The 25,698-nt window shown below is 50.5% G+C and overlaps 3 protein-coding genes across 4 annotated transcripts in view; 1 reads left to right on the top strand and 2 right to left on the bottom strand.

Annotated features, from left to right (window-relative positions):
* The window catches only part of HDAC7 (histone deacetylase 7), a 55,285-nt gene extending 51,849 nt beyond the window's left edge, over positions 1-3,436 (top strand). Inside the window, exon 26 of the mRNA XM_088180758.1 lies at positions 3,062-3,436. The gene's annotated coding sequence lies outside the window, so the exon portion shown is untranslated. The remainder of the gene's footprint in view (positions 1-3,061) is intronic.
* The window catches only part of LOC106863129 (twist-related protein 2-like), an 8,519-nt gene extending 2,824 nt beyond the window's left edge, over positions 1-5,695 (bottom strand). The window contains exon 1 of the mRNA XM_088180836.1: positions 4,180-5,695. Coding sequence (XP_088036962.1) covers positions 4,185-4,643 — 459 coding nt within the window. The 5' untranslated portion in view covers positions 4,644-5,695 and the 3' untranslated portion in view covers positions 4,180-4,184. The remainder of the gene's footprint in view (positions 1-4,179) is intronic.
* Positions 5,696-15,661: 9,966 nt separating this feature from the next.
* On the bottom strand, positions 15,662-25,367 carry SLC48A1 (solute carrier family 48 member 1). 2 transcript variants are annotated; one of them, XM_088180820.1, is made up of 4 exons: positions 24,915-25,367; positions 19,197-19,364; positions 16,272-17,635; positions 15,662-16,233 (listed from the first exon to the last, which is right to left on the bottom strand). In XM_088180820.1, exons 1-3 carry the CDS (start codon positions 25,051-25,053, stop codon positions 17,499-17,501), a joined length of 444 nt encoding a protein of 147 aa, XP_088036946.1. In that variant the 5' UTR covers positions 25,054-25,367; the 3' UTR covers positions 15,662-16,233; positions 16,272-17,498. The 2 variants fall into 2 exon arrangements, with proteins under 2 accessions (XP_088036946.1, XP_088036947.1); XM_088180821.1 differs by having other exon boundaries at positions 15,662-16,253; positions 16,292-17,635.
* Between the last annotated feature and the right edge of the window lie 331 nt (positions 25,368-25,698).

Genomic DNA, 25,698 nt, shown 5'->3' with positions numbered 1-25,698 from the left:
GAAATAAATAGGGAATAGGGAATAAATAGGGAACAGGGAATAATCAGGAAATGGGGAATAAATAAGGAATAGGGAATAAATAGGGAATAAAGAATAATCAGGGAATAGGGAATAAATAAGGAATAGGGAATAAATTGGAAATAGGGGAATAGAGAATAAATTGGGAATAGGGGAATAGGGAATAAATTGGAAATGGGGAATAAATAAGGAATGGGGAATAGGGAATAAATTTGGAATATGGAATAAATTTGGAATAGGGAATAAATTGGAAATAGGGAATAAATAAGGAATAGGGAATAAATTGGAAATAAGGAATAGGGAATAAATAAGGAATGGGGAATAAATTGGAAATCGGGAATAAATAAGGAATAGGGAATAAATTTGGAATAGGGAATAAATTTGGAATGGGGAATAAATTGGAAATAGAGGAATAGAGAATAAATTGGAAATCGGGAATAAATAAGGAATGGGGAATAGGGAATAAATTTGGAATAGGGAATAAATTGGAAATAGGGAATAAATTTGGAAATAGGAATAAATTGGAAATGGGGAATAAATTTGGAATAGGGAATAAATTTGGAAATGGGGGATAAATTTGGAATATGGAATAAATTTGGAAATGGGGGATAAATTGGAGCGGCGCCGCCGCCGAGCTCCCCCGCGGCCCGAGCAGCCCGAGGTGTTGAGAAATAAAAACCAACCGGAGCCGCCAGACAAAGGCGATTCCAGGCGAGAGCGGCGATTCCCGGGGGGAAGATTTCTCCAAGGTCTTCGAGGAGACACAACTCAAACCAGAGGGGCCGTAAATGCAGCGAGACAAAACCAAGGGCGAGCACAATCAGCCCCCGCCTCTCCCCTCCCGCCATTTCCAGCCTCATTTTTTTTTCCTCCAGAAAAGGAAAAAAAAAAAAAAAAATCGAAAAAAAAAATAATTTAATGCGTTCGAAATTCTGAGTTTGAGGGGGGTGGATTTTAAAGGTGATTTCTCTCGTCTGAGGGCTCCAATCTCTCTTTTTTTTTTTTTTAATTATTTTTTAATTTTTTTTTTTTTTTTTTTTTATTATTTCCCCCGGTTGGTGTCTCCTGGCTGACAAGGGCACATCGGCATCTCGTTTATTCCAACCTCATTTTTTTGGATATTTAATAATTCCACCGGCCGTAGGAAATTGTTCCGTGTGATCCCCATCGCCATTCCCGCAGGAAAAGTGAGGATTGAACCCCTGGGAATTCCACCTGGAATGGGATTTGATTTCTTTTTTTTCCCTTTTTTTTTTTTTTTTTTTTTTTTTTGGTGCCGTAACAGGCAAAAAAAAAAAAAAAAAAAAATTCCTGTGGTTTTTTTTTTTTCACTGTTTTTTTTTTTTTGTTTGTTTGTTTGTTTGGTTTTTTGGTTTTGGTTTTGTTTTTTTTTTTTTTTTGCTTTTTGTTTTTTTTTTTTTTTTTCCCGATTCCAATAAAAGCGGCTCAGCCCAATGAGGTGCAGAGGAGATTTCCGAGGATTAAAAATTCCCCCCTGGATTTTATTTGGGATCGTTTTGGACACCCCAACATTTCCATCTTCCCTTCCCCATCCCCTAAAAGAGCCCAAACCCCCTCAGAGTCCCCAAAACGGCCCCAAAATTCCCAAAAAAATCCCAAGGATTGGATATCCAGGGGCGCCTTTCCATGAGGAAATAAAAAAATCCCAGCCCGGATTTTTGGGATTTTTTTTTTTTTTTTTTTTTTGGATAATTTTCCTTTCCTGCCCGGCCGGGATCGGTCACTGGGAATGGTTTTGGGAATCCCAAAACCCCCCCGGGGTGAATTCCTGGAGGATTTATTGGATTTATTCCCCCCCCCAGGAGCCTCTGAAAACAGGGAAAGGTCTGGAAAATGAGGAGGAAACCAAGCGGGAGGGGCGGGAATAAAACTGGAATAAACCGGGAATAAACCGGGAATAAACCGGGAATAAACCCAGAATAAACCGGGAATAAACCGGGAATAAACTCGGAATAAACCTGGAATAAACCGGGAATAAACCGGGAATAAACCAGGAATAAACCGGGAATAAACCGGGAATAAACTCGGAATAAACCTGGAATAAACCGGGAATAAACCGGGAATAAACCGGGAATAAATTCGGAATAAACCGGGAATAAACCTGGAATAAACCGGGAATAAACCGGGAATAAACCCAGAATAAACTTCGAATAACCCGGGTATAAATTCTGAATAAATCGGGAATAAACCTGAAATAAAGGAGGAATAAACCAGGAATAGACTGGAAATAAACTTGGAATAAACCTGGGATAAACCTGGAATAAAATAGGTTTATTCCCAATTTATCCCAGGTTTATTCCAGATTTATTCCAGGTTTATTCCGAATTTATTCCAGGTTTATCCCAGATTTATCCCTGATTTATTCCCGGTTTATTCCCGGTTTATTCCCGGTTTATTCCGAATTTATTCCAGGTTTATCCCCGATTTATCCCTGATTTATCCCTGATTTATCCCCGATTTATCCCTGGTTTATCCCAGGTTTATCCCGGTTTATTCCGAATTTATCCCAGGTTTATCCCAGCAATTCTCTGCCAAACATCCTCCCCCCAAACCCCCTGGAGGATTTGGGGACATCCCGAAGTGACAAAGGACACCCGGGCAGGATTTAACATCTGGAACAGCAGGATCCGTCCCAAAAAAAAAAAAAAAAAATCGATGTATAAAAATTAATTTAACAGAGTGTCAGATTCCCTGATGGCTTGGGAAGGATCTGGCTGGGAAATTGAATTTAAAAATAAAAAATTAAAAAAAGGAATTTTAAAAAATCCCCCGGGAGATGCTCAACACCCTGAGGAAGCGCTGGGACCACCCCGGCCTCGAATTTGGTGGAATTCCAGATTTTTCTTTTGGAATTCTTTTGGAATTCCAGATTTTTCTGGGAAAATCCCTCTGGAATTTTCTGCTCCTGCTGTGCGGGAAATGCTGGAGCCTCACCCGCCCCTTTCCCGATTCCTCCCAGCCCTAAAATTCTGAAAATTGGATTTTTTTTTTAATTTTTAATTTTAATTTTTTGCCTCTCCAGATTCGGCCCCGCAGCGCAGAATTCCCGCAGGATTCCCGGCGGATCCCGGATCTTGTCGGGACAGGAATCCAGGCAGGCCGGGTTTGACACCTCGGCCACCCCAGCAAGGCCAGGACAGGAGTTTGGGAATAAATCAAATTTTAAATCCCATTTTAAACCTTTCCCATTTGGGGATCAATCGCTCCAGGGGTTGGGAATAAATCAAATTTTAAATCCCATTTTAAACTTCACAGTTTGGGGATCGGTCACTCCAGGGGTTTGGGAATAAATCAAATTTTAAATCCAATTTTAAACCTTTCCCATTCGGGGATCGCTCCCTCCAGGGCAGTTCTGGAATCGTCTCCTCCTCCCTCTCCGGGGTCCCATGGGACAGCACCGAGCCCTGGGGACACGGGGGGGACGGGGGGGACACGGGGGGGACACGGGGGGGACACTGAGGTGACACCGGGGTGACACAGGAGTGACATGGCGGTGACACAGGGGTGACACAGAGGTGACACAGGGGGTGACACGGCCACGACACGGGGGGGACACGGGGGTGACACGGCCACGACGCAGCCAACACAGGGGCGGTGACACGGGGGGTGACACTGGGGGTGACACACAGGAGACACAGAGGTGACACAACCACCACACAGCCAACACAGAGGGGTGACACAGAGGTGACACAGGAGTGACACGGGGGTGACACGGGGGTGACACACAGGAGACACGGAGGTGACACAGGAGTGACACGGGGGATGACACTGGGGTGACACAGATGTGACACGGGGGTGACACAGCGATGACACAGCGATGACACACAGGTGACACTGGGGTGACACAGGAATGACACGGGGGTGACACAGAGGTGACACAGAGATGACACAGGGGTGACACACAGGAGACACGGAGGTGACACAGGAGTGACACGGGGTTGACACGGGAGTGACACAGAGATGACACAGAGATGACACGGGGGTGACACAGGAGTGACACAGCGATGACACACAGGTGACACTGGGGTGACACGGGGGTGACACAGCGATGACACAGAGATGACACAGAGGTGACAGCGATGACACAACGACGACACACCGGCGACCCCACCCCACCCCAGCCCAGCCCACCCCACGTACCCATCTCAACGCGACACCGACCACGCTCCCTCCATCCTCCACACGGAGAAGGCGTAGCTGAGCCTCTCGTGGGCCACGAGGTGACACGCGGGGGCCACCCTGTGCTCGGGCCGCTCACTGCTCAGCACGTGGCACAGGAAATCGATGTACCTGGCCGCCAGCTTCAGCGTTTGGATCTTGCTCAGTTTGTCCGACGGCAGCGTGGGGATAATTTTGCGCAATTCCGCGAAGGCGTCGTTCAAGGATTGCGTTCGCTGCCGCTCCCGCACGTTGGCGATGACGCGTTGGGCGTGGGCATCGTCGCCCTCCTGAGTGGTCGCGCAGCCCCGGCTGCGCTTGCCCTGTGGCGAGCGGGATCCCCCCAGGGTTTGGCCGCTTCGTTTTCGGGTGGTTTTTTTCAAAGCTCGCTCGCTTTCGTCGTCGCTGCCTCCCGGGGAATCGGGGTTTTGGTTTTCTTCTTTCATCTCTCTCCCCCTCCACACACACCCTCTCCTCTCTCGGGTTTTTTGTTTTTTTTTTTTTTAGGGTTTGGGAGGAGCCGCCGGTGGCTCCCGGAGGATTCGCCCTCGGGGTTCCCCCCTCGGAGCGCCCCCAAAGCCCCGCGGAGCCCTCGAGGAGCTCCTGGGCTTTTCCTTTGGGCCACCCGGACAGGAGGGATGACTTTAGGAGCGGCTCCTGCTGATAGGCCGAGCTTAGCGGGGGCGGACCGGGCTCAGACCAATGCAGGGCAAGGCCGAGAGGCTCTGGAGCTTTTATGGGTTCCAGATTTCCTCTCTCCCTCGCCACCCCGAGCCCTCCAGATGTTCCAGCTGCGGCCCGGATGGCGGGGGGGAAGCTCCCGGTGCCAAAGGAGCCCGGGGCTGGTTCTGGGGGGGAAGTTCTGGGCCTTTTAAATTATTATTATTATTTTTTTTTTTAATTATTTTTCAACCCGGTTGAACCCCACAAAGGTTCGTGTGGGCTGGAGGAGGAGATTTCCAGGCAGGTGGGGACGCGAGGAGCGAGGCAGGAACGGCCAAAATCCAGAGGAGGGGGCGGCCAAAGGGGGCGTGAGGAAAAGGGGTTCGTGAAATGGAGCTCGAGTCTGTTTGTCCATCTGTCCGTCCTTCCATCCAGCCATCCATGGATTCCATCCATCCATCCATCCTTTAATCTGTCTGTCTGTCTGTCCATCCATCCCTTCATCCTTTAATCTGTCTGTCTGTCCATCCATCCATCGATTCTATCCCTTCATCCTTTAATCTGTCCGTCCTTCCATCCAGCCATCCATGGATTCCATCCATCCCTTCACCTTTAATCTGTCTGTCTGTCTGTCCATCCATCCATCCCTTCATCCTTTAATCTGTCTGTCTGTCCGTCCATCCATGGATTCCATCTGTCCATCCTTTAATTCATCCATCCATCCATCCATGGATTCCGTCCCTCTGTCCATCCCTCTGTCCATCCCCCATCCCTCTGTCCATTTGTCCATCCATGGATTCTGTCCCTCTGTCCATCCCTCTGTCCCTCTGTCCCTCTGTCCATCCCTCTGTCCCTCTGTCCCTCTGTCCCTCTGTCCCTCTGTCCGTCCCTCGCCCCCCCTCGCCCATCACCCAATCCCTGCCCGGTGAATCCAGCGGCTCCCGGGGGGAAGGGAAATGGGAAAACGGAGAGGAAGAGGAAGAGGAAGAGGAAGAGGAAGAGGAAGAGGAAGAGGAAGAGGAAGAGGAAGAGGAAGAGGAAGAGGAAGAGGAAGAGGAAGAGGAAGAGGAAGAGGAAGAAGAGGAAGATGAGGAATAGGAAATGGAAGAAGAAGGGCGAGAAGAAGAGGAATAAAAAATGGAAGAGGAAGAGGAAGAAGAGGAAGAGGAAGAAGAGGAAGAGGAAGAAGAGGAAGAGGAAATGGAAGAAGAAGGGGAAGGGAAAAGGGAACAGGAAGGGACCATGAAGAAGAAGAGGAACAAAAAATGGAAGAGGAGGAGGAAGAGGAAGAGGAGGATGAAGAGGAGGAAGAGGAAGATGAGGAGGGACCCTCGCAGCTGTCGGGGGCTCAGAACCCCCAGGACTGGGGCAGCTCCAGCTGAGTCCTGCCCTTTATTCCTTCATTAATTCTCTCTCTTTTCTAATTTCTTTTTTTTTTAATTTTTTTTTTTTAAATTGTTTTCCTTTTAAAAGAGAAAAACCCGAGGGGATCGAACGCGGCCAGGAGGAGGAGGAGGAGGAGGAGGAGGAGGGGAGCAAAAACCAGGAACACAAAGAGCTTTGAAATGCAGGAAGGAGCAACCCAAAAAAAAAATAAAATAAAATAAAATAAAACCCCGAGGGTTTTCTGTCCCCACATTTGGAGCTTTTGTGGCTCAAACATTTCAATTTGTTCTTTCAGCGAGGGTTTTTTGGGGTTTTTTGGGTTTTTTTTGTTTTTTTTTTTTCCGGGAGTTTTTTCATCCAAACTTCTCATGGAAAGGTCACGAGTGGTTTCAGTGACTCCTCCAGCTCGATGGGGGATTTTTTAATTTTTTTTTTTTAATTTTTTTTTTTTTCTGGTGCTGCTTTTGACACATCGGGGAAAAATTTCAGGCCTTAAAGAGGAAATATAAAAATAAAAATAAAATAAAATAAAATTAAATTAAAATCTCAGAAGATTTGGGGGATTTCTGGGAGGAATCTCAGAAGATTTTGGGGTTTTTTTGGGGAGAATCTCGGAAGATTTTGGGTTTTTTTGGGGAGAATCTCGGAAGATTTTGGGGCCAGGGCAGGGGTGGAGTCCCCGTCCCTGGGGGGATTTAAAAGTGGAGGTGGCACTTGGGGACATGAGCAGGGTTTTGTTTTTACTTTGGCAAAAAAAAAAAATTAAAAAAAAAATCACAAAGCAATCTCCTTTTCTTTGTTCTGGAGGATAAAAATAATCCCCGTGAAGAAAAAAAAAAAAAAAAACCAAACAAACAAACAAAAAAACCAAAAAAGAAAAAAAAATTAAAAAACAAACCAACCAAAAATTAAAAAAAAAAAAAAAAACAGAAAACCCCCCAAAAAATCCCCCCCAAAAATCAAAATAACAAAAAAAAAAACCTCAAAAAAACCAAAAAAAAACCAACAAAAAAAAAAGAGGATGATGCAGATAAATGAAGAACATGAAAGGGAGCTGCAGGTTTTTCCTGTTACAGCGGCCTCGAGTGGAAACAGCTGCGGGGAGGCCAAAAATTCGGAACTTTTGTGGTTGCTGAGAGAACCGGGGGGAATTTGGGGTGTGGGGAGATGGGGATGGGAACCATCCCCCCCCCAAAAAAAAAAAAAAAAAAATCCGTCCTAAAAGATTCGTCCTCAAAAATCCATCCTAAAAAAATCCATCTCAAAAAATTCATTCTAAAAATCCATCCCAAAAAATCCATCCTAAAAAAATCCATCTCAAAAATTAATCCTAAAAAATTCATCCTCAAAAATTCATCCTAAAAATTCATCCTAAAAAAATCCATCCTCAAAAAATCCATCCCAAAAAATCCTCACAAAAAAAAAATCCATCCCAAAAAATTCACCCTAAAAACTTCATCCCTAAAAATCCATCCAAAAAATTAATCCTAAAAAATTCATTCTAAAAATCCATCCCCCCAAAAAATCCATCCTAAAAATCCATCCCAAAAGATCCATCCTAAAAAATCCATCCCAAAAAATCCATCCTAAAAATTCATCTCAAGGAAATCCTCACCAAAAAAAAAAAAAATTAAAAAAAAAATCCTCAAAAATCCATCCTAAAAAAAATCCATCCCAAAAAATTCATCCTAAAAAATTCATCCCCCAAAAATTCATCCCAAACTTTGCCTGCCCCATGCTGAGCCACGGGATCCTCTGGAATCAGGAATTTGTGGGATCAGGAATTTGGGGAATCAGGAATTTGGGGGATCAGGAATTTGTGGGGTCAGGAATTTGGGGAATCAGGAATTTGGGGATCAGGAATTTGTGGGGTCAGGAATTTGTGGGAATCAGGAATTTGGGGGATCAGGAATTTGTGGGATCAGGAATTTGTGGGATCAGGAATTTGTGGGAATCAGGAATTTGTGGGGTCAGGAATTTGTGGGAATCAGGAATTTGGGGGATCAGGAATTTGTGGGGTCAGGAATTTGGGGAATCAGGAATTTGGGGAATCAGGAATTTGTGGGGTCAGGAATTTGGGGAATCAGGAATTTGGGGAATCAGGAATTTGGGGAATCAGGAATTTGTGGGATCAGGAATTTGGGGAATCAGGAATTTGTGGGATCAGGAATTTGTGGGGTCAGGAATTTGTGGGGTCAGGAATTTGGGGAATCAGGAATTTGGGGGATCAGAGCCTGGATTTGATCCCAAACAAACTCAGCCCTCGTGGTCCTGCTGGGAATTCGGGGTTGGGAATTTGGGAGGGAGTAAAATTGGGAATAAAATTTGGTTGTTTTTATTTTTAATTTTTATCCTGGGGGGGAACCAGAGCAGGGGAAGGGGGAGGGGGGGAGGTCGGAATTCCCGGATTTCCTTGGGATGTGACCCCGGTGCTGCAGAGCTGGGACAGGGACGGGGAGGGACCCGTGGATGGGGGATGGGACCACGGATCCAGGGATGGACAGAGGGACACAGGGATGGACAGATGGACACAGGAACCAGGGATGGATGGACAGAGGGACACAGGGACACAGGGATGGACAGAGGGACACAGGGATCCAGGGATGGACAGAGGGACACAGGGAACCATGGATGGACAGAGGGACACAGGGATGGATGGACAGAGGGACACAGGGACACAGGGATGGATGGACAGAGGGACACAGGGAACCAGGAATGGATGGACAGAGGGACACAGGGAACCAGGAATGGATGGACAGAGGGACACAGGGAACCATGGACAGAGGGACACAGGGATGGATGGACAGAGGGACACAGGGATCCATGGATGGATGGACAGAGGGACACAGGGACACAGGGATGGACAGAGGAACACAGGGATCCATGGACGGATGGACAGAGGGACACAGGGACACAGGGATGGATGGACAGAGGGACACAGGGATCTACAGATCCATGGATGGATGGATGGACAGACAGACAGATGGACAGAGGGATCCATGGATGGATGGAGGGATGGACAGACAGACTGACGGATGGATCCATGGATGGATGGATGATGGATGGATCCATAGATCCATGGATGGACGGACAGATGGACAGAGGGATCCAGGGATGGGGGGATGGACAGACAGACAGATGGATGGATGGACACAGGGAACCATGAATCCATAGATGGATGGACAGACAGATGGACAGACGGATCCAAGGATGGACAGACGGATCCATGGATGGACAGACGGATCCATGGATGGATGGACAGACAGATCCAAGGATGTCCCCGGGTCTGGGGGTCCCATCCAGGCTGGGGGTCCCAGGCAGAGGGAACTGCCCCCACCCCCACCCAGCCCAGAGCACATCTGGGACACCCCCAGAGCACATCTGGGACACCCCACCCCCCCCAGGTTCACATCTGGGACACCCCAGGATCACATCTGGAACACCCCCAGAGCACATCTGGGACACCCCCAGAGCACATCTGGGACACCCCCCCAGGATCACATCTGGGACACCCCGGGATCACATCTGGAACACCCCGGGATCACATCTGGGACACCCCGGGATCACATCTGGGACACCCCAGGATCACATCTGGGACACCCCCAGGATCACATCTGGGACACCCCGGGATCACATCTGGGACACCCCCGGAGCACATCTGGGACACCCCGGGATCACATCTGGAACACCCCACCCCCCCCAGGATCACATCTGGAACACCCCCAGAGCACATCTGGGACACCCCAGAGCACATCTGGGACACCCCCGGAACCTTCCAAGCCGCGTCTGGGCAGAGCCCAAAGCCCGGCTCAAGTCCTGGCCGGAGATGAAAGAGAAATCCTAAAACTCCCCCTGAGCGGCTGGGACGAGTTCCCGGTGCTCGGGAGCGCGGCTGTGGGGCCGAGGGGCTGTGGGGCCGAGGGGCTGTGGGGCCGAGGGGCTGTGGGGCCGAGGGGCTGTGGGGCCGAGGGGCTGTGGGGTTTGGGGTTTTGGGGCTGTGGGGCCGAGGGGCTGTGGGGTTTGGGGTTTGGGGCTGTGGGGCCGAGGGGCTGTGGGGTTTGGGGCTGTGGGGTTTGGGGTTTGGGGCTGCGGGGTTTGGGGTTTTGGGGCTGTGGGGCCGAGGGGCTGTGGGGCCGAGGGGCTGTGGGGTTTGGGGTTTTGGGGCTGTGGGGTTTGGGGTTTTGGGGCTGCGGGGTTTGGGGATTTGGGGCCGAGGGGTTTGGGGTTTTGGGGCTGTGGGGCCGAGGGGCTGCGGGGTTTGGGGTTTGGGGCTGCGGGGTTTGGGGATTTGGGGCCGAGGGGCTGTGGGGCCGAGGGGCTGTGGGGCCGAGGGGCTGTGGGGTTTGGGGTTTTGGGGCTGTGGGGTTTGGGGTTTTGGGGCTGCGGGGTTTGGGGCTGTGGGGCCGAGGGGCTGCGGGGTTTGGGGATTTGGGGCCGAGGGGTTTGGGGTTTTGGGGCTGTGGGGCCGAGGGGCTGCGGGGTTTGGGGTTTGGGGCTGCGGGGTTTGGGGATTTGGGGCCGAGGGGCTGTGGGGCCGAGGGGCTGCGGGGTTTGGGGTTTTGGGGCTGTGGGATTTGGGGCTTTGGGGTTTGGGGCTGTGGGGTTTGGGGCTGTGGGATTTGGGGCTGTGGGGCCGAGGGGTTTGGGGTTTTGGGGCTTTGGGGCTTTGGGGCTTTGGGGCTGTGGGGCTGTGGGGCCGAGGGGCTGCGGGGTTTGGGGTTTTGGGGCTGTGGGATTTGGAGTTTTGGGGTTTGGGGGCTGTGGGGTTTTGGGGCTGTGGGATTTGGGGCTTTGGGATTTGGGACTTTGGGGTTTTGGGGCCGCAGGGCTGCAGGGTTTGGTGTTTCGGGGCTGGGGGGTTCGGGATTTTGGGGCTGGGATGTTTTGGGGCTGTGGGATTTGGGACTTTGGGGTTTTGGGATTTTGGGGCTGTGGGATTTGGGGTTTTGGGGCTGTGGGATTTGGGACTTTGGGACTTTGGAGTTTTGGGGCTGTGGGATTTGGGGGTTTTGGGATTTTGGGGCTTTTCCTGCAGATCCTTTCCAAAGGGATTCCAGCAAATTCCCGAGGAGGCTCCGGGGACGCTCCGTGGGCTGGGGGAGGATGAGGAGGGAAAAATTCCTTTAGGATGAGCTCGGGGATAAAAAAAAAGTTCTTTTAGGATGAACCCGGGGAGGGAAAAGTTGTTTTAGGATGAGCTCGGGGATAAAAAAATTCTTTAAGGATGAGGTTGAGGATGAGGAGGGAAAAATTCCTTTAGGATGAGCCCGGGGAGGGAAAATTTCTTTTAGGATGAACTCGGGGATAAAAAATTTCTTTTAGGATGAGCCCGGGGAGGGAAAATTTCTTTGAGGATGAACTCGGGAATAAAAAATTTCTTTTAGGATGAGCCCGGGGCTGCCGGGCGGATGCGAGCCCAGATTTTCCTCATTTTGTCCCAGGAAATTCTTATTGAGATTAAAAAGTGTTTGATCTGCACGGAGAGGGCGGGGGGGGAGGCCGGGCTGGGGTTGGGTTTCTCTCCCAATTTTTAAATTAATTTTTAAATTAATTTTTAATTTTTTTTGGGTTTTTATGGGGGTCGGGAATGGGCTCAAAGGTGTCAGGATTTTGGGATGCGGGGTTGGAATTTTTTTGGGGGGGTTGGGATGAAATTCGCGGGTTCTTCCTTTCCTGATTTTCCAATCCAGGGAAAGGGAATTCTCCTGCTCCTCCATCACCAGGAATAAAAGGATAAAATAAAAAAAAAATAAAAGGATAAAAGGGTAAAATAAAAGGATAAAATAAAAGGAAAAAAGGATAAAATAAAAGGGAAAAAGGACAAAACAAAAGGATAAAATAAAAGCATAAAATAAAAAAATAAAAGGATAAAAGGATAAAATAAAAGGATAAAATAAAAGGGGAAAATGACAAAATAAAAGGATAAAAGCATAAAATAAAAGCATAAAATAAAAAAATAAAAGTATAAAAAGATAAAATAAAAGGATAAAAGGATAAAATAAAAGGATAAAATAAAAGGAAAAAAGGACAAAATAAAAGGATAAAATAAAGGCATAAAATAAAAAAATAAAAGGATAAAAGGATAAAATAAAAGGATAAAAGGATAAAATAAAAGGATAAAATAAAAGGAAAAAAGGACAAAATAAAAGGATAAAATAAAGGCATAAAATAAAAAATAAGATGATAAAAGGATAAAATAAAAGGATAAAATAAAAGGATTTTTTTTTCCAAGCCAGAGAAGGGAAATGTCCCATTGCTGCGGAATTTGGGTGGAATTTGGGGTTTCCCGAGGGCTGGAAGGGATGGATTTAGTCGGGGTTTATCAGCATAAAAAAGGGTTAAAAAAAGCATTAAAAAGGAGTAAAAAAAGAGCACAAAAGGGGTAAAAAAGAGCATAAAAAGGGGTAAAAAAAAAAGCATAAAAAGGGGTTTAAAAAAGCATTAAAAGGGGTTAAAAAGGGGGTAAAAAAGCATTAAAAAGGGGTAAAAAAAGCATTAAGAAGGAGTAAAAAAAGCATTAAAAAGGGGTAAAGGAAGCATTAAAAAGAGGTTTTAAAAAAAAGCATTAAAAAGGGGTGGAAAAGCCTAAAAAAGGAGTAAAAAAAAACATTAAAAAGGGGCAAAAAAAGCACAAAAAAGGTAAAAAAAAAATTTTAGAAGCGACCCCAGCCCAGTTCCAGACTGGGAAGGATCAGAGGGGGTTCTCCAGAAATAAAAAAAATAAAAATAAATAAAATAAAATAAAAATTCTTCCCCAAAATCCCAGCCCGTGGATTTTCAGTTTGTTTTTTTTTTTTTTCCCTCAGCTCTGTGCCCATCTTGAACCGTTTTATTTCCCCTTTCAAGAGGAGAATTGTCCTAAAAATAAAATAAAATAATAAAAAAAAAAATTTTCCAATAACCACTGCCAGTTGTGCGGGTGATTTTTGTCTCCCCCCACTCCCGGCTCAGTCCCAGCTTTGCTGAGTTCATCCCAAAACCAAAAAAAAAAATTCTCCTTTTGGGATCCTAAAATCCCCAAATCTCACCCAAATCCTGAATTCCCTCGTGTCCCATCCCAGGACATTCCTTTGGGATTTTTGTCAAGCACTTCCTCAATAAATAAATTTTTTTTTTTTATTTTATTTCTTTTTAAATAATTTCTAGCATTAACATTTTTTTTTTTGTACCATTTAAAGTTGAGCCTGTTTTGGTTTTTCTCCAGCCTCAAAATTTTCCTCAATGGGAACGAAAAGTTTTATTCTGATTTTTATTTTTTTTTTTTTAACAGTTTCTAGTACTAAAGTCGATTTTTTTTTTTTTTTTTTGGTACCGTTTAAAGCTGAGCCTGTTTTGGTTTTTCTCCTCATCCTCATTCCCAGCAGGGAAATCGAAAATTCCCAAATTCCCCCGGGGATTCTTCCTCACTCCTCTTCCTCCCTTCCACAGCCCCAGGAGCCGCTGGCATTTGGGGGATTTGGGGGATTTTGGGGGATTTTGGGGGATTTGGGGGATTTTGGGGGATTTTGGGGGATTTTGGGGGATTTTTCCCCCCAAAAAATGGAAAATCCAGGCAGGGCCTCATCCAGGGAGCAGGGACAGCACGAGTGGGGACAGCCCTGGAAAATTTGGGGACATTCCTGGAACATTTGGGGACATTTCTGGAAGATTTGGGGACATTTCTGGAAGGTTTGGGGACAGCCCTGGAAAATTTGGGATTTGTGTCCCTGCACCCCAGGACCGGGTCCCCCAGCCCCTCCCAGCCCCCCCAAAATCTCCTGAGGGTCCCTCCAGCCCCCCAAAAAATCCCAGGAGCGTCCCCCCAGCCCCTCCCTGCCCCCAAAAAATATCCTGAGGGTCCCCCCAGCCCCTCCCAGCCCCCCAAAATCCCCTGGAGAGTCCCCCCAGCCCCCCCAAAAATCTCTTGAGGGTCCCCCCAGCCCCTTCCAGGCCCCCCAAAATCCCCGGAGGGTCCCCCCAGCCCCCAAAAAAATCTCTTGAGGGTCCCTCCAGCCCCCCAAAATCTCCGGAGGGTCCCTCCAGCCCCCCAAAAAATCCCAGGAGGGTCCCTCCAGCCCCCCAAAAAATATCCTGAGGGTCCCCCCAGCCACCCAAAAAATCCCCGGAGGGTCCTCCCAGCCCCCCAAAATCCCCTGGGGGTCCTCCCAGCCCCCCAAAATCCCCCGAGGGTCCCCCCAGCCCCCCGGGGCTCATCCGGAGCCTTTGAGGCGCCGCTTCCGCCCTCGCCGCATCTTGCGAGCACATTGGGAAAATGGGAAAAACCTGCGGGGATTCCTTTGGGGCAGGAAAACCTCGGGAAGGGTTGGGGTCACCCCCCCCCACCCCCCAGTGCTGGCCTTGGGGGGACAGGGGGTGACATCCGTGGGGTTAAAAAAAAATAAAAAATAAATTTAAAAAAAAAAAATAAAATAAAATAAAAAATGCACCAGAAGATTCCTCAGGCAGGGAGGAAGGAATGCTGGAAAAGGGAAAAAAACAAAAAACAAAACAAACAAACAAACAAAAAAAAAATAAATGGGAAATTTCATGGGAAATGGGATTGGGATGGGGAAAAATGGGATGGGGTGGTCGGGATTTTGTGGGGGATGTGGGGACAGAAAGGGTTTTGGGGTATCCCGGGTGGGTTTTGGGGTATCCCGGGTGGTTTTTGGGGTATCCCGGGTGGTTTTTTGGGGTGTCCCGGGTGGTTTTTGGGGTATCCCGGGTGGATTTTGGGGTGTCCCGGGTGGGTTTTGGGGTGTCCCGGGTGGGTTTTGGGGTATCCCGGGTGGATTTTGGGGTATCCCGGGTGGTTTTTTGGGGTATCCCAGGTGGATTTTGGGGTATCCCGGGTGGTTTTTGGGGTGTCCCAGGGGGTTTTTGGGGTATCCCGGGTGGGTTTTGGGGTATCCCGGGTGTTTTTTGGGGTCTCTCTCTCGCGCCCCCCCCCCCCCCCCCATCCCGGGCTGTGTCACTGCCGCCCTCTGGCGGCTCCTGCGGGCTCTGCACCCGGGGGCGTCCCCAAAACGCCCCCAAAACGTCCCCAAAACGCCCCCAAAGTGTCCCCAAAGTGTCCCCAAAGCGTCCCCAAAGTGTCCCCAGCCCCGGACCCCCTCAGTGACGGGACTGGGGTGGCGCTGGGAACGGGAACTCGCCCAGGGCTGACCCCAAAACCCCCCCGAAGCCCCCCCTGCCCCTCGCCCGTTCCCAGAGAAAAGCGATGGAAACATCACAAATTCCCCCAAAAAAATCCCTTTTTTTTTTTTTTTTTGGGGTTGAAATCCCCGAATCCCAACGGGATTTTTTTTTTTTTAGGGGCAAAGTCAGATCGCTGATTTTTAAGGGAAATGAGGAAATGAGGGGGGTCCCAAACACTTCCCACCACCCCAAAAAATCCCCATTCCCACCCAATCCTTGAGGAATTCAGTGCAGGCAGCCCGGGGGAGGGAGGGTTTGTATTTGTGGTGACACAAACGAGAATTCCATGTAAAAATAGAGGGAATATTTACACACAGGAGCCCTGGAGAAAAAAAAAAAAAAAAAAAAAAACAGTCCAGGAGGTCACAGCCTCACCCCAAAGGTGCTCCTGAATCCGTGGGGTCACCTGAGCAGCTCCTGTCCCCTCCTCTCTCCTCCTGCTTCCACAAAAATTGGGGTTTTTTTCTTTTTTTTTTTTTTTTTTTTCCCCAAAAATCTTCTCCCCTGATGCTCAGGCAGGTCAGGTTTGGACCTGACTGAAACCTTTTTTCCCCAACACCTTTTTCACCCAAAAACCTTTTGACCCAAATACGTTTTCCCCCGAACAATTTTTCCCCAAAAACCTTTTCCCCAAACTCTTTTTTCCCAAACACTTTTTCCCACAAAAACCTTTTCCCCAAACCCCTTTTCCCCACTTTTTTCTCCACTTTTTTCCCCAAAAACCTTTTCCCCAAACCCCTTTTTCTCCAAACACTTTTTCCCCAAACACCTTTTCCCCACTTTTTTCCCCAAAAACCTTTCCCCCAAACTCTTTTTTTTTCCCCCAAACTCTTTTTTTTCCCCCAAACTTTTTTTTTTTTCCCCAAACTCTTTTTCCCCCCCCAGAGCTGCTCAACTGCAGGTTTTAAATGCGGGATTTTTGGTTAAACCCTTTCCCAATCCTTGCTAAGCCCAGCCCAGGGAGCAGCCAGGAGCAGAATTCCCAAAGCTGGAGCTTTGGGATGAGCTGAGCTCCCCTGCCCCGAATCCCAAAATCCCGGAGGATCCGCTGGGACCTTGGGGCAGGGAGGGGACACGGGGGGGGACACGGGAGGGGACACGGGGGGGACACGGGGGGGGGACACGGGAGGGGACACGGGAGGGGACACGGGAACAGAGAGGGGACAGAGGGGCAGAGAGGTGACACAGAAGAGGGGACAAAGACAGGAACAGAGAGGTGACACAGGAGGTGACAAAGGAACAGAGAGGTGACCAACACAGGAGCAGAGAGGGGACACAGGAGAGGGGACACAGGAGCAGAGAGGGGACAGAGGAGAGGGGACACAGGAGCAGAGAAGGGACACAGGAGCAGAGAGGGGACACAGGAGAGGGGACACAGGAGCAGAGAGGGGACACAGGAGAGGGGACACAGGAGCAGAGAGGGGACACAGGAGCAGAAAGGTGACACAGGAGAGGGGACACAGGAGCAGAGAGGGGACACGGGAGAGGGGACACAGGAGGGGACAAAGGAACAGAGAGGGGACACAGGAGCAGAGAGGGGACAAACACAGGAGCAAACAAAGGAGCAGAGGTGACAAAAGAGGAGCAGAGGTGACACAGGAGGTGACACAGGAGCAGAAAGGTGACACGGGAGCAGGGCAGTGACACAGGAGGTGACACAGGAGGTGACAAAATCAGCCCCGATCCCTTCCCTTCCCCTCCCTCCCCAGAACCAGAACCAGAACCAGAACCAGCAGCGATGGGCGAGCAAAACCCAGCGGGACACACGGACAGACAGAGAGAGGGACAGGGGGACAGACAGGGGGACAGACAGACAGAGGGACAGACAGGGGGACAGGGGGACAGACAGACACACAGAGGGACAGACAGACAGACAGGGGGACACACAGACAGAGGGACAGGGGGACACACAGAGGGACAGACAGACAGACACGGACACACAGACAGAGGGACAGGGGGACACACAGACACACAGAGGGACAGACAGACGGACCCGCAGCCGGCCCCGTGCCCTCTCCCCTCTCTCCCCTCTCTCCCCTGGTTTTTCCCGCGGGGATTTTGGTTTTTTTTGGGATTCAGAAGTCGCTGAGGATGCTGATGTCGGCGAACTCGGCGCGGTAGCGGCGCGAGTAGAGGCTGAGCAGCAGCGCCCACTTGAGAGCCATGAAACTCCACACGCACGACAGGAAATAACTGCGGGGGTCAGCCAGGGCTGCAAGAGACGGGAAAAAATCGGGAATCGCTGGGAATTCCGGAGCCTGGAAGAGCTGAACAAGAGCCGGGTGTTCCCTGCGTCCTGCTGGAATCGCGAGGATTTTTTTCCTCCCTGGTTCCGTCGCGACCGAGTGGGTTCGGGGAGTTGGGTTTGTGGGGATTGAGGGGATTCGGGGATTTGAGGGAATTGAGGGAATTCAGGAATTTGTGGGGATTGAGGGGATTCGGGGATTTGAGGGAATTGAGGGAATTCAGGAATTTGTGGGGATTGAGGGGATTGAGGGATTTGTGGGAATTGAGGGAATTCAGGAATTTGTGGGGATTGAGGGGATTCAGGGATTTGTGGGGATTGAGGGGATTCGGGGATTTGTGGGGATTGAGGGAATTCAGGGATGGGATTTGAGGGAATTCAGGGATGGGATTTGTGGGAATTGAGGGAATTCAGGGATTTGTGGGAATTGAGGATTGGGATTTGTGGGAATTGAGGGAATTCAGGGATTTAAGGGAATTCAGGGATGGGATTTGAGGGAATTCCTGGTTCAGGAAAATTGGGTTTGTGGGAATTGAGGGAATTCAGGAATCTGAGGGAATTCAGGGATGGGATTTGAGGGAATTCAGGGATTTGTGGGAATTGAGGGAATTGAGGGATTTGTGGGAATTCAGGGATGAGATTTGAGGGAATTCAGGGATGGGATTTGTGGGAATTGAGGGTTGGGATTTGTGGGAATTGAGGGTTGGGATTTGTGGGAATTCAGGGATGGGATTTGAGGGAATTCCTGGTTCAGGAGAATTGGGTTTGTGGGAATTCTGATTCAGGGATGGGATTTGTGGGAATTCTGATTTAGGACGTGGGTTTGTAGAAATTCCTGGTTCAAGGATGGGATTTGAGGGAATTCAGGGATGGGATTTGAGGGAATTCCTGGTTCAGTTTTTTTTTTGAGGGGTTTTGTCATGGAAACGAGGCAATTCCCAGGTTTTTGGGAATGGAAATGAGGAAATTCCAGGGGTTTTTTTTTTGGGAATAGAAATGAGACAATTCCCAGTTTTTTGGGAATGTAAGGAAGCAATCCCAGGGGTTTTTTTTGGGAATGGAAAGGAGGCAATCCCAGTTTTTTTGGGAATGGAAAGGAAGCAATCCCAGGGTTTTTTGGGAATGCAAACAAGGCCATCCCAGGGATTTTTTGGGAATGTAAAGGAGGCAATCCCAATTATTTTTGGAATGTAAACAGGGCAATCCCAATTATTTTTGGAATGCAAACAAGGCCATCCCAGGGATTTTTTGGGAATGCAAACAAGGCCATCCCAGTTTTTTGGGGGAATGTAAACAGGGCAATCCCAGAGTTTTTCTGGGAATGCAAACAAGGCAATCCCAGTTTTTTTGGGGAATGTAAAGGAGGCAATCCCAGGGATTTTTTTTGGGAATACAAACGAGGCCATCCCAGTTTTTCTGCTGGAGGAGGTGACCTCGATGCCATCCCTGCAGGTGTCCCCAGAGGAGGAGGTGACAGGAGCAGCCCCCAGCCCCTCTCCCAGTATTCCCAGTGGCTCCCAGTACTCACACTGGTGCTGGGTGATGGCCAGGGCCAGGAAGGTGCAGCAGCCCAGCCCGGAGAGGGCACAGAAGAGAATCCCCACGGCCAGGAAGAACCTCAGGCCCTTTAACCAGGTCCTCCAGTAATCCTGCAGGTACATCACATGGGTGATTAGGGCCCAGAGCGCCAGCACACCTGTCCAGGTGACAGCAGGGATGTCAGAATAGCACCCAGGGACAGGTAAAATAGAGATCAACCCCCCCCCAGAACAGCTGGAACAGCTGGACACCTGTCCAGGTGACAGCAGGGACGTCAGAAAGGCACCCAGGGACAGGTAAAATAGAGATCAACCCCCCCCAGAACAGCTGGAACAGCTGGACACCTGTCCAGGTGACAGCAGGGATGTCAGAATAGCACCCAGGGACAGGTAAAATAGAGATCAACCCCCCCCAGAACAGCTGGAACAGCTGGACACCTGTCCAGGTGACAGCAGGGATGTCAGAACATCTCCAGGGACAGGTAAAATAGAGATCAACCCCCCCCAGAACAGCTGGGAACAGCTGGACACCTGTCCAGGTGAGAGCAGGGACATCAGAACGGCACCCAGGGACAGGTAAAATAGAGATCAAACCCCCCCCCCCAGAACAGCTGGAACAGCTGGACACCTGTCCAGGTGACAGCAGGGATGTCAGAACATCTCCAGGGACAGGTAAAATAGAGATCAACCCCCCCCCAGAACAGCTGGAACAGCTGGACACCTGTCCAGGTGACAGCAGGGACATCAGAAAGGCACCCAGGGACAGGTAAAATAGAGATCAACCCCCCCCCCAGAACAGCTGGAACAGCTGGACACCTGCCCAGGTGACAGCAGGGACGTCAGAACAGCACCCAGGGACAGGTAAAACCCAGCCCAGAACATCTGGGAACAGCTGGAACAGCTGTCCAGGGGCAGACCCCGTGGCCACAAGTGCAGAGTCACGGTGGCCCAGACGCTGGCCCAGGGTCAGGTGACAGAGCTGAGCCCTCAGCTTCTCCTAAATTCCCCTCCCCCACTTCCTGCCGGTGCTCCCGGCCCCAAATTTCCCTCAAAAATGGGGAATTTGGGGTTTTGGAGTCAGCAAAAAGCTGCTCCCCGCTGAGGCCGCACGGGTGACTCAGCACAAGCGCCCAAAACGCTGAGTCAGGGTTTGAAACAGCGAGGGGCTCGGTCCTGATCGGGCCTGACCAAACCCTGGCCTAAATCCTGATCCTAACCTGATCCAAATCCGATTTAAACCTGATCCTAACCTGATCTAAACCTGATCCAGACCATGATTTAAACCTGATTTAAACCTGATCCAGGCCTGACCAAATCCTGATCCAAACCTGATCCAAACCTGATCCAGACCCTGATCTAAACCTGATCCAGACCCTGATTTAAACCTGATCTAAACCTGATCCAGGCCTGACCAAATCCTGATCCAAATCCTGATCCAAACCTGATCCAGACCCTGATCTAAACCTGATCTGGGCCTGACCAAATTCTGATCCAGACCCTGATTTAAACCTGATCTAAACCTGATCCAGACCCTGATTTAAACCTGATCTAAACCTGATCCAGACCCTGATTTAAACCTGATCCAAACCCTGATCCAATCCTGATCCACACCCTGATCCAAATCCTGATTTAAACCTGATCCATTTCTGATCTAAACCTGATCCAGGCCTTGATCCAAACCTGATCCAATTCTCATCCAAACCTGATCCAAGCCTGATCCAAATCCTGATCTAAAGCTGATCAAATTCTGATCCAAACCTGATCCATTTCTGTCCCAAACCTGATCCAAATCCTGATCCAGACCCTGATCCAAACCCGATCCAGACCCTGATCCAATCCTGATCCAAATCCTGATCCAAACCTGATCCAGACCCTGATCCAATCCTGATCCAAACCCTGATCCAATCCTGATCCAAACCCTGATCCAGACTCTGATCCAATCCTGATCCAAATCCTGATCCATTTCTGATCCAAACCTGATTTAAACCCTGATCCAAACCTGATCCAATTCTGACCCAGACCTGATCCAGCTTTGAAATGAACTTTCCCTCTCTGCAATCATCCAAACAAACACTGGGACAAACACGATTTTTTTTTTTGGCCTCTTGCTCCTCCTGGAGGGATCCTTGAATCCCAGGGGATTTTTTTTGGGGAACGAGCTCACACTGCAGGGCCTTGTGCCCTACACGTGGAAAAACAACAAATCTGCAGCAGAAACCAAAGAAAAAAAAACAAAAAAAAAAATTCCCCAAACCAACACAAACCCTGCAGATTTAGTTCTATTTTCCACGAGGAGCCCCCTGACTCCAGCATTCCTGCAAGGAGCATCCCAATTCCAGTTCCCAAACATGGGGCAAAAAAAAAAAAAAAAGAGAAATAACATTAAAAACTCCCTGCAAAGACAACTCCAAGATTTATTTTTTTTTTTAATTTTGTTTACAAAGCCTTCAGTCCCTCTGCAGCTGGACAATTCCCTTTTATCCACCCCAGCTGGAAGGAGCTGAAATCCCCAATTCCAGCAGGAGCTGGAGCTTGGACAAGTGAAATTTTTGCCTTTTTTTTTTTTTTTTTTTTGTGTGTTTTTCCAAATTTTGCCTCTCCTGGGAGATCCCGGGAGCTTCAGCTGGGTTTGGAAGAGGGGAAGAATTGGGGGATTTTCCCTGCCAAAATTTGGGATCTACACGGAGATATTTTAGGGGAAAAAAAAAAAAAAAAAAAAAGCTGTGGAAGGAGAGGAACTTTTTGGAATATTCTGGTGTTGTAGCAGATCCTGTGTTCAGGCCCCACGGCACTTTTAATTTTTCAGGTTTTTAAAATCCCAGGAGTATCCCTGTGACTGGGTGGAAATGGAATTTAAAACCCCTGGGATTTAATTCGGATTTTTTTTTTTTTGGGGTGAAGCTGCAGCACCCACCAGGAGTTTCTGCCTCCAACAAGGCCGGGCTCGGATTTGGGACAATCCCAAAAAAATCCCAAATCTCCATCCTGGAGATGCTGGGCATTGAGGAGCTGCTTTTTTTTCCAGGTAGAAATTGGGGATTTCTCAGCCCCAAATCCAACTGGAAGGACTGGAAGGGCTGCTCAGGAATTCCATAATTACAGGGAAGTGAAAGCTCCAGTGCCAGCCTCCTTTTCCCTCCACGGAACTCGGATCAAAAAAAAAAAAAAAAAAAAAAAAAGAAATTTTTGGCTGTAAAATAACAGGGAATGAGTGAAATTTAGGGCAAGCAGGAAAGGTTCTCTGGGAGATAAGGGAAATATCAACAAACCGATGGCAGAGACAAAGCTGGAGATTGCTCAGGATCGGCAGGAATTCTTCCAGCCAGGAAAAGCTCGGATAAACATCCTCAAACTCAGATGCAAAGGCATTAAAAAAAAAAAAAAAAACGAGATAAACACGGACCAACAGGCAGAGCTTGGCTTAACTGGGGCACTTTAAGGAGGATCTCCAAATTCTGCTGTCAAAATTCTGCTGTCAAAATTCCACCGACAAAATTCCTCCCTGAACACAAACACAGCAGAAAATCCCTTCGTTTGCTCTTCCCTCCTGCATTTCTGGTTCAAAATCCCCCCACCCAATTTTTGTGCCACCCTGCAATGCAATTTCTCTGCTGAATCCCGGTTTTAAAAGCCCAGAATTAAAAGCTTTTTTCCTTTATTTTATATATTTTTTTTTTATTTTTAGGGAGAGGAAGCAGAGACAAGCCCAGCCCTGCACCTCACCCCTGGATCTTTCTTAAATTTTCACTTCACTTTCCACTGTTCCTCCAGGAATTCCAGCCCTGGAGCTGCAGGACTCAACCATTAACCCAGAGCCACAAACCTCACGAATTTCCCGAACTTTTGGGCACATTTGGTTCAATTTTACCCCTGTGGCCCAAACTCCTCTTCCAGAGGGTCTGGTACAGACCTTGGGGAAATCAGGAGGATTTCTTTGCTTCCCTGGAAACCTCAGTGCCAGGGAAGAGGCTCCTTGACCCCAATTTCTGCTCTGACACCCCCAATTCCTGCCCTGACACCCCCAATTCCTGCTCTGACACCCCCAATTCCTGCCCTGACACCCCCAATTTCTGCTCTGACACCCCCAATTTCTGCTCTGACACCCCCAATTCCTGCCCTGACACCCCCATAGCTCTGACACCCCCAATTCCTGCCCTGACACCCCCAATTCCTGCCCTGACACCCCCAATTTCTGCTCTGACACCCCCAATTCCTGCTCTGACACCCCCAATTCCTGCCCTGACACCCCCTCAAATGTCCCCTCAGCCCTGAGGAAGGGGCTCCTCATGCCCCCCACAATTCCCTCATGGCTGAGGAAGGAGCTCCTGATCCCCTCAGAGCCCTCACAAGTCCCTCAGGGATGAGGAAGAAGCTCCTCATTCCCCTCTCACCCCTCACAGCCCCCTCAGCCATGGGGAAGAGGCTCCTCATGCCCCTCACTCCCCTCACAACTCCCTCATGGCTGAGCAAGAGGCTCCTCACTCCCCTCAGAGCCTTCATGGCTGAGGAAGGAGCTCCTGATCCCCTCACAGTCCTCATGACCCTCACAACTCCCTCATGGCTGAGCAAGGGGCTCCTTATTCCCCTCACTCCCCTCACTCCCCTCATGGCTGAGCAAGGGGCTCCTTATTCCCCTCACTCCCCTCATGGCTGAGGAAGGGGCTCCTGATCCCCTCAGAGCCCTCACAAGTCCCTCAGGGATGAGGAAGGAGCTCCTCGGCTCCTCACTCCCCTCACAGCCCGCTCACGGTTGAGGAAGGAGCTCCTGATTCCCCTCACTCCCCTCATGGCTGAGCAAAGGGCTCCTGATCCCCTCACAGTCCTCATGACCCTCACAACTCCCTCATGGCTGAGGAAGGGGCTCCTCACTCCCCTCACAGCCCCCTCAGACACGAGGAAGGTGCTCCTGATCCTCTCACAGCCCTCACGGTTGAGGAAGGAGCTCCTCATTCCCCTCACTCCCCTCATGGCTGAGCAAAGGGCTCCTGATTCCCCTCACTCCCCTCATGGCTGAGCAAGGGACTCCTGATTCCCCTCACAGCCCCCTCAGCCATGGGGAAGAGGCTCCTCACGCCCCTCACTCCCCTCACAGCTCCCTCATGGCTGAGCAAAGGGCTCCTCATTCCTCTCAGTCCCCTCATGGCTGAGGAAGGAGCTCCTCACTCCCCTCACAGCCCTCATGGCTGAGGAAGGGGCTCCTGATCCCCTCACAGCCCTCATGGCTGATCAAGGGGCTCCTCATTCCCCTCACTCCCCTCACAGCTCCCTCATGGCTGAGGAAGGGGCTCCTGATTCCCCTCACAGCCCTCATGGCTGAGCAAGGGGCTCCTGATTCCCCTCACAGCCCCCTCATGGCTGAGCAAGGGGCTCCTCATTCCCCTCGCAGTCCCCTCATGGCTGAGCAAGGGACTCCTCACTCCCCTCACAGCTCCCTCATGGCTGAGGAAGGGGCTCCTGATTCCCCTCACAGCCCTCATGGCTGAGCAAGGGACTCCTCATTCCCCTCGCAGCCCCCTCATGGCTGAGCAAGGAGCTCCTCATTCCCCTCACAGCCCCCTCATGGCTGACAAGCGGCTCCTCGGCCCCTGAGCCCCTCAGTCTCACTCCCCTCACGCCCCCGGCTCCGATCCCTCCCTTCCCCCGAGCCCGTCGCCCCCGGGAGCCCCTCAGGGCCCCGGCCCGGTGCCCGTCGTCCCCCGGAGCCGTACCCGAGAGCCCCCCGGCCGCAGCCGTGTAGGGCTGGCGCAGCGCGGGCACGATGCTCCAGGCGCAGAAGGCCGAGAGGCCGCTCAGGGCACCGAAGGACGCGTAAACAATCCGGAGCACCAGGGCCCCGCTCAGCGCCATGGCGGCCTCGGAGCGGCCCGCCCACGGCACCGGGACACGCCCCGGGAACGGGGACGGGACACGGGGACGGGGACGAGGACAACTCCTGGGACAGGGGACGGGACACGCTCCGGGACAAGGACACGCCCCGGGAACGGGGACGGGACACGCTCCGGGACAGGGACACGCCCCGGGACAAGGACACGCCTCAGGACAGAGAGACTCCCCGGGACGGGGAACCAGGGAACGGCACAGGGGAACGAGACACGGCCCGGGACAGCGACACTCGCCGGGACACGGGAACGGGACACGGGAACGGGACACGGGACACGGGACACGGAAGCGGGAGACGAAGGGGGACACGCCCACAGAGGGCGGGACACGCCCATAGAGAGAAGGACACGCCCACAGAGAGCGGGACACGCCCATAGAGGGCGGGACACGCCCACAGAGAGCGGGACACGCCCACAGAGAGCGGGACACGCCCACAGAGAGCGGGACACGCCCACAGAGAGCGGGACACGCCCACAGAGAGCGGGACACGCCCACAGAGAGCGGGACACGCCCACAGGCCCGGCCCCGCCCCGTCCCTGCGCGCCCCCTGGCGGGCGGGAGGACCGAGGAGGGGACACGGTGGGGGGGGACACTGGGGGACACTGGGGGGAC

The sequence above is a fragment of the Sturnus vulgaris genome, chromosome 30 (genome assembly GCF_052056855.1).
Source record: "Sturnus vulgaris isolate bStuVul1 chromosome 30, bStuVul1.hap1, whole genome shotgun sequence".
Taxonomy (NCBI): domain Eukaryota; kingdom Metazoa; phylum Chordata; class Aves; order Passeriformes; family Sturnidae; genus Sturnus; species Sturnus vulgaris.
This window is presented reverse-complemented; position numbering and strand designations above follow the sequence as displayed.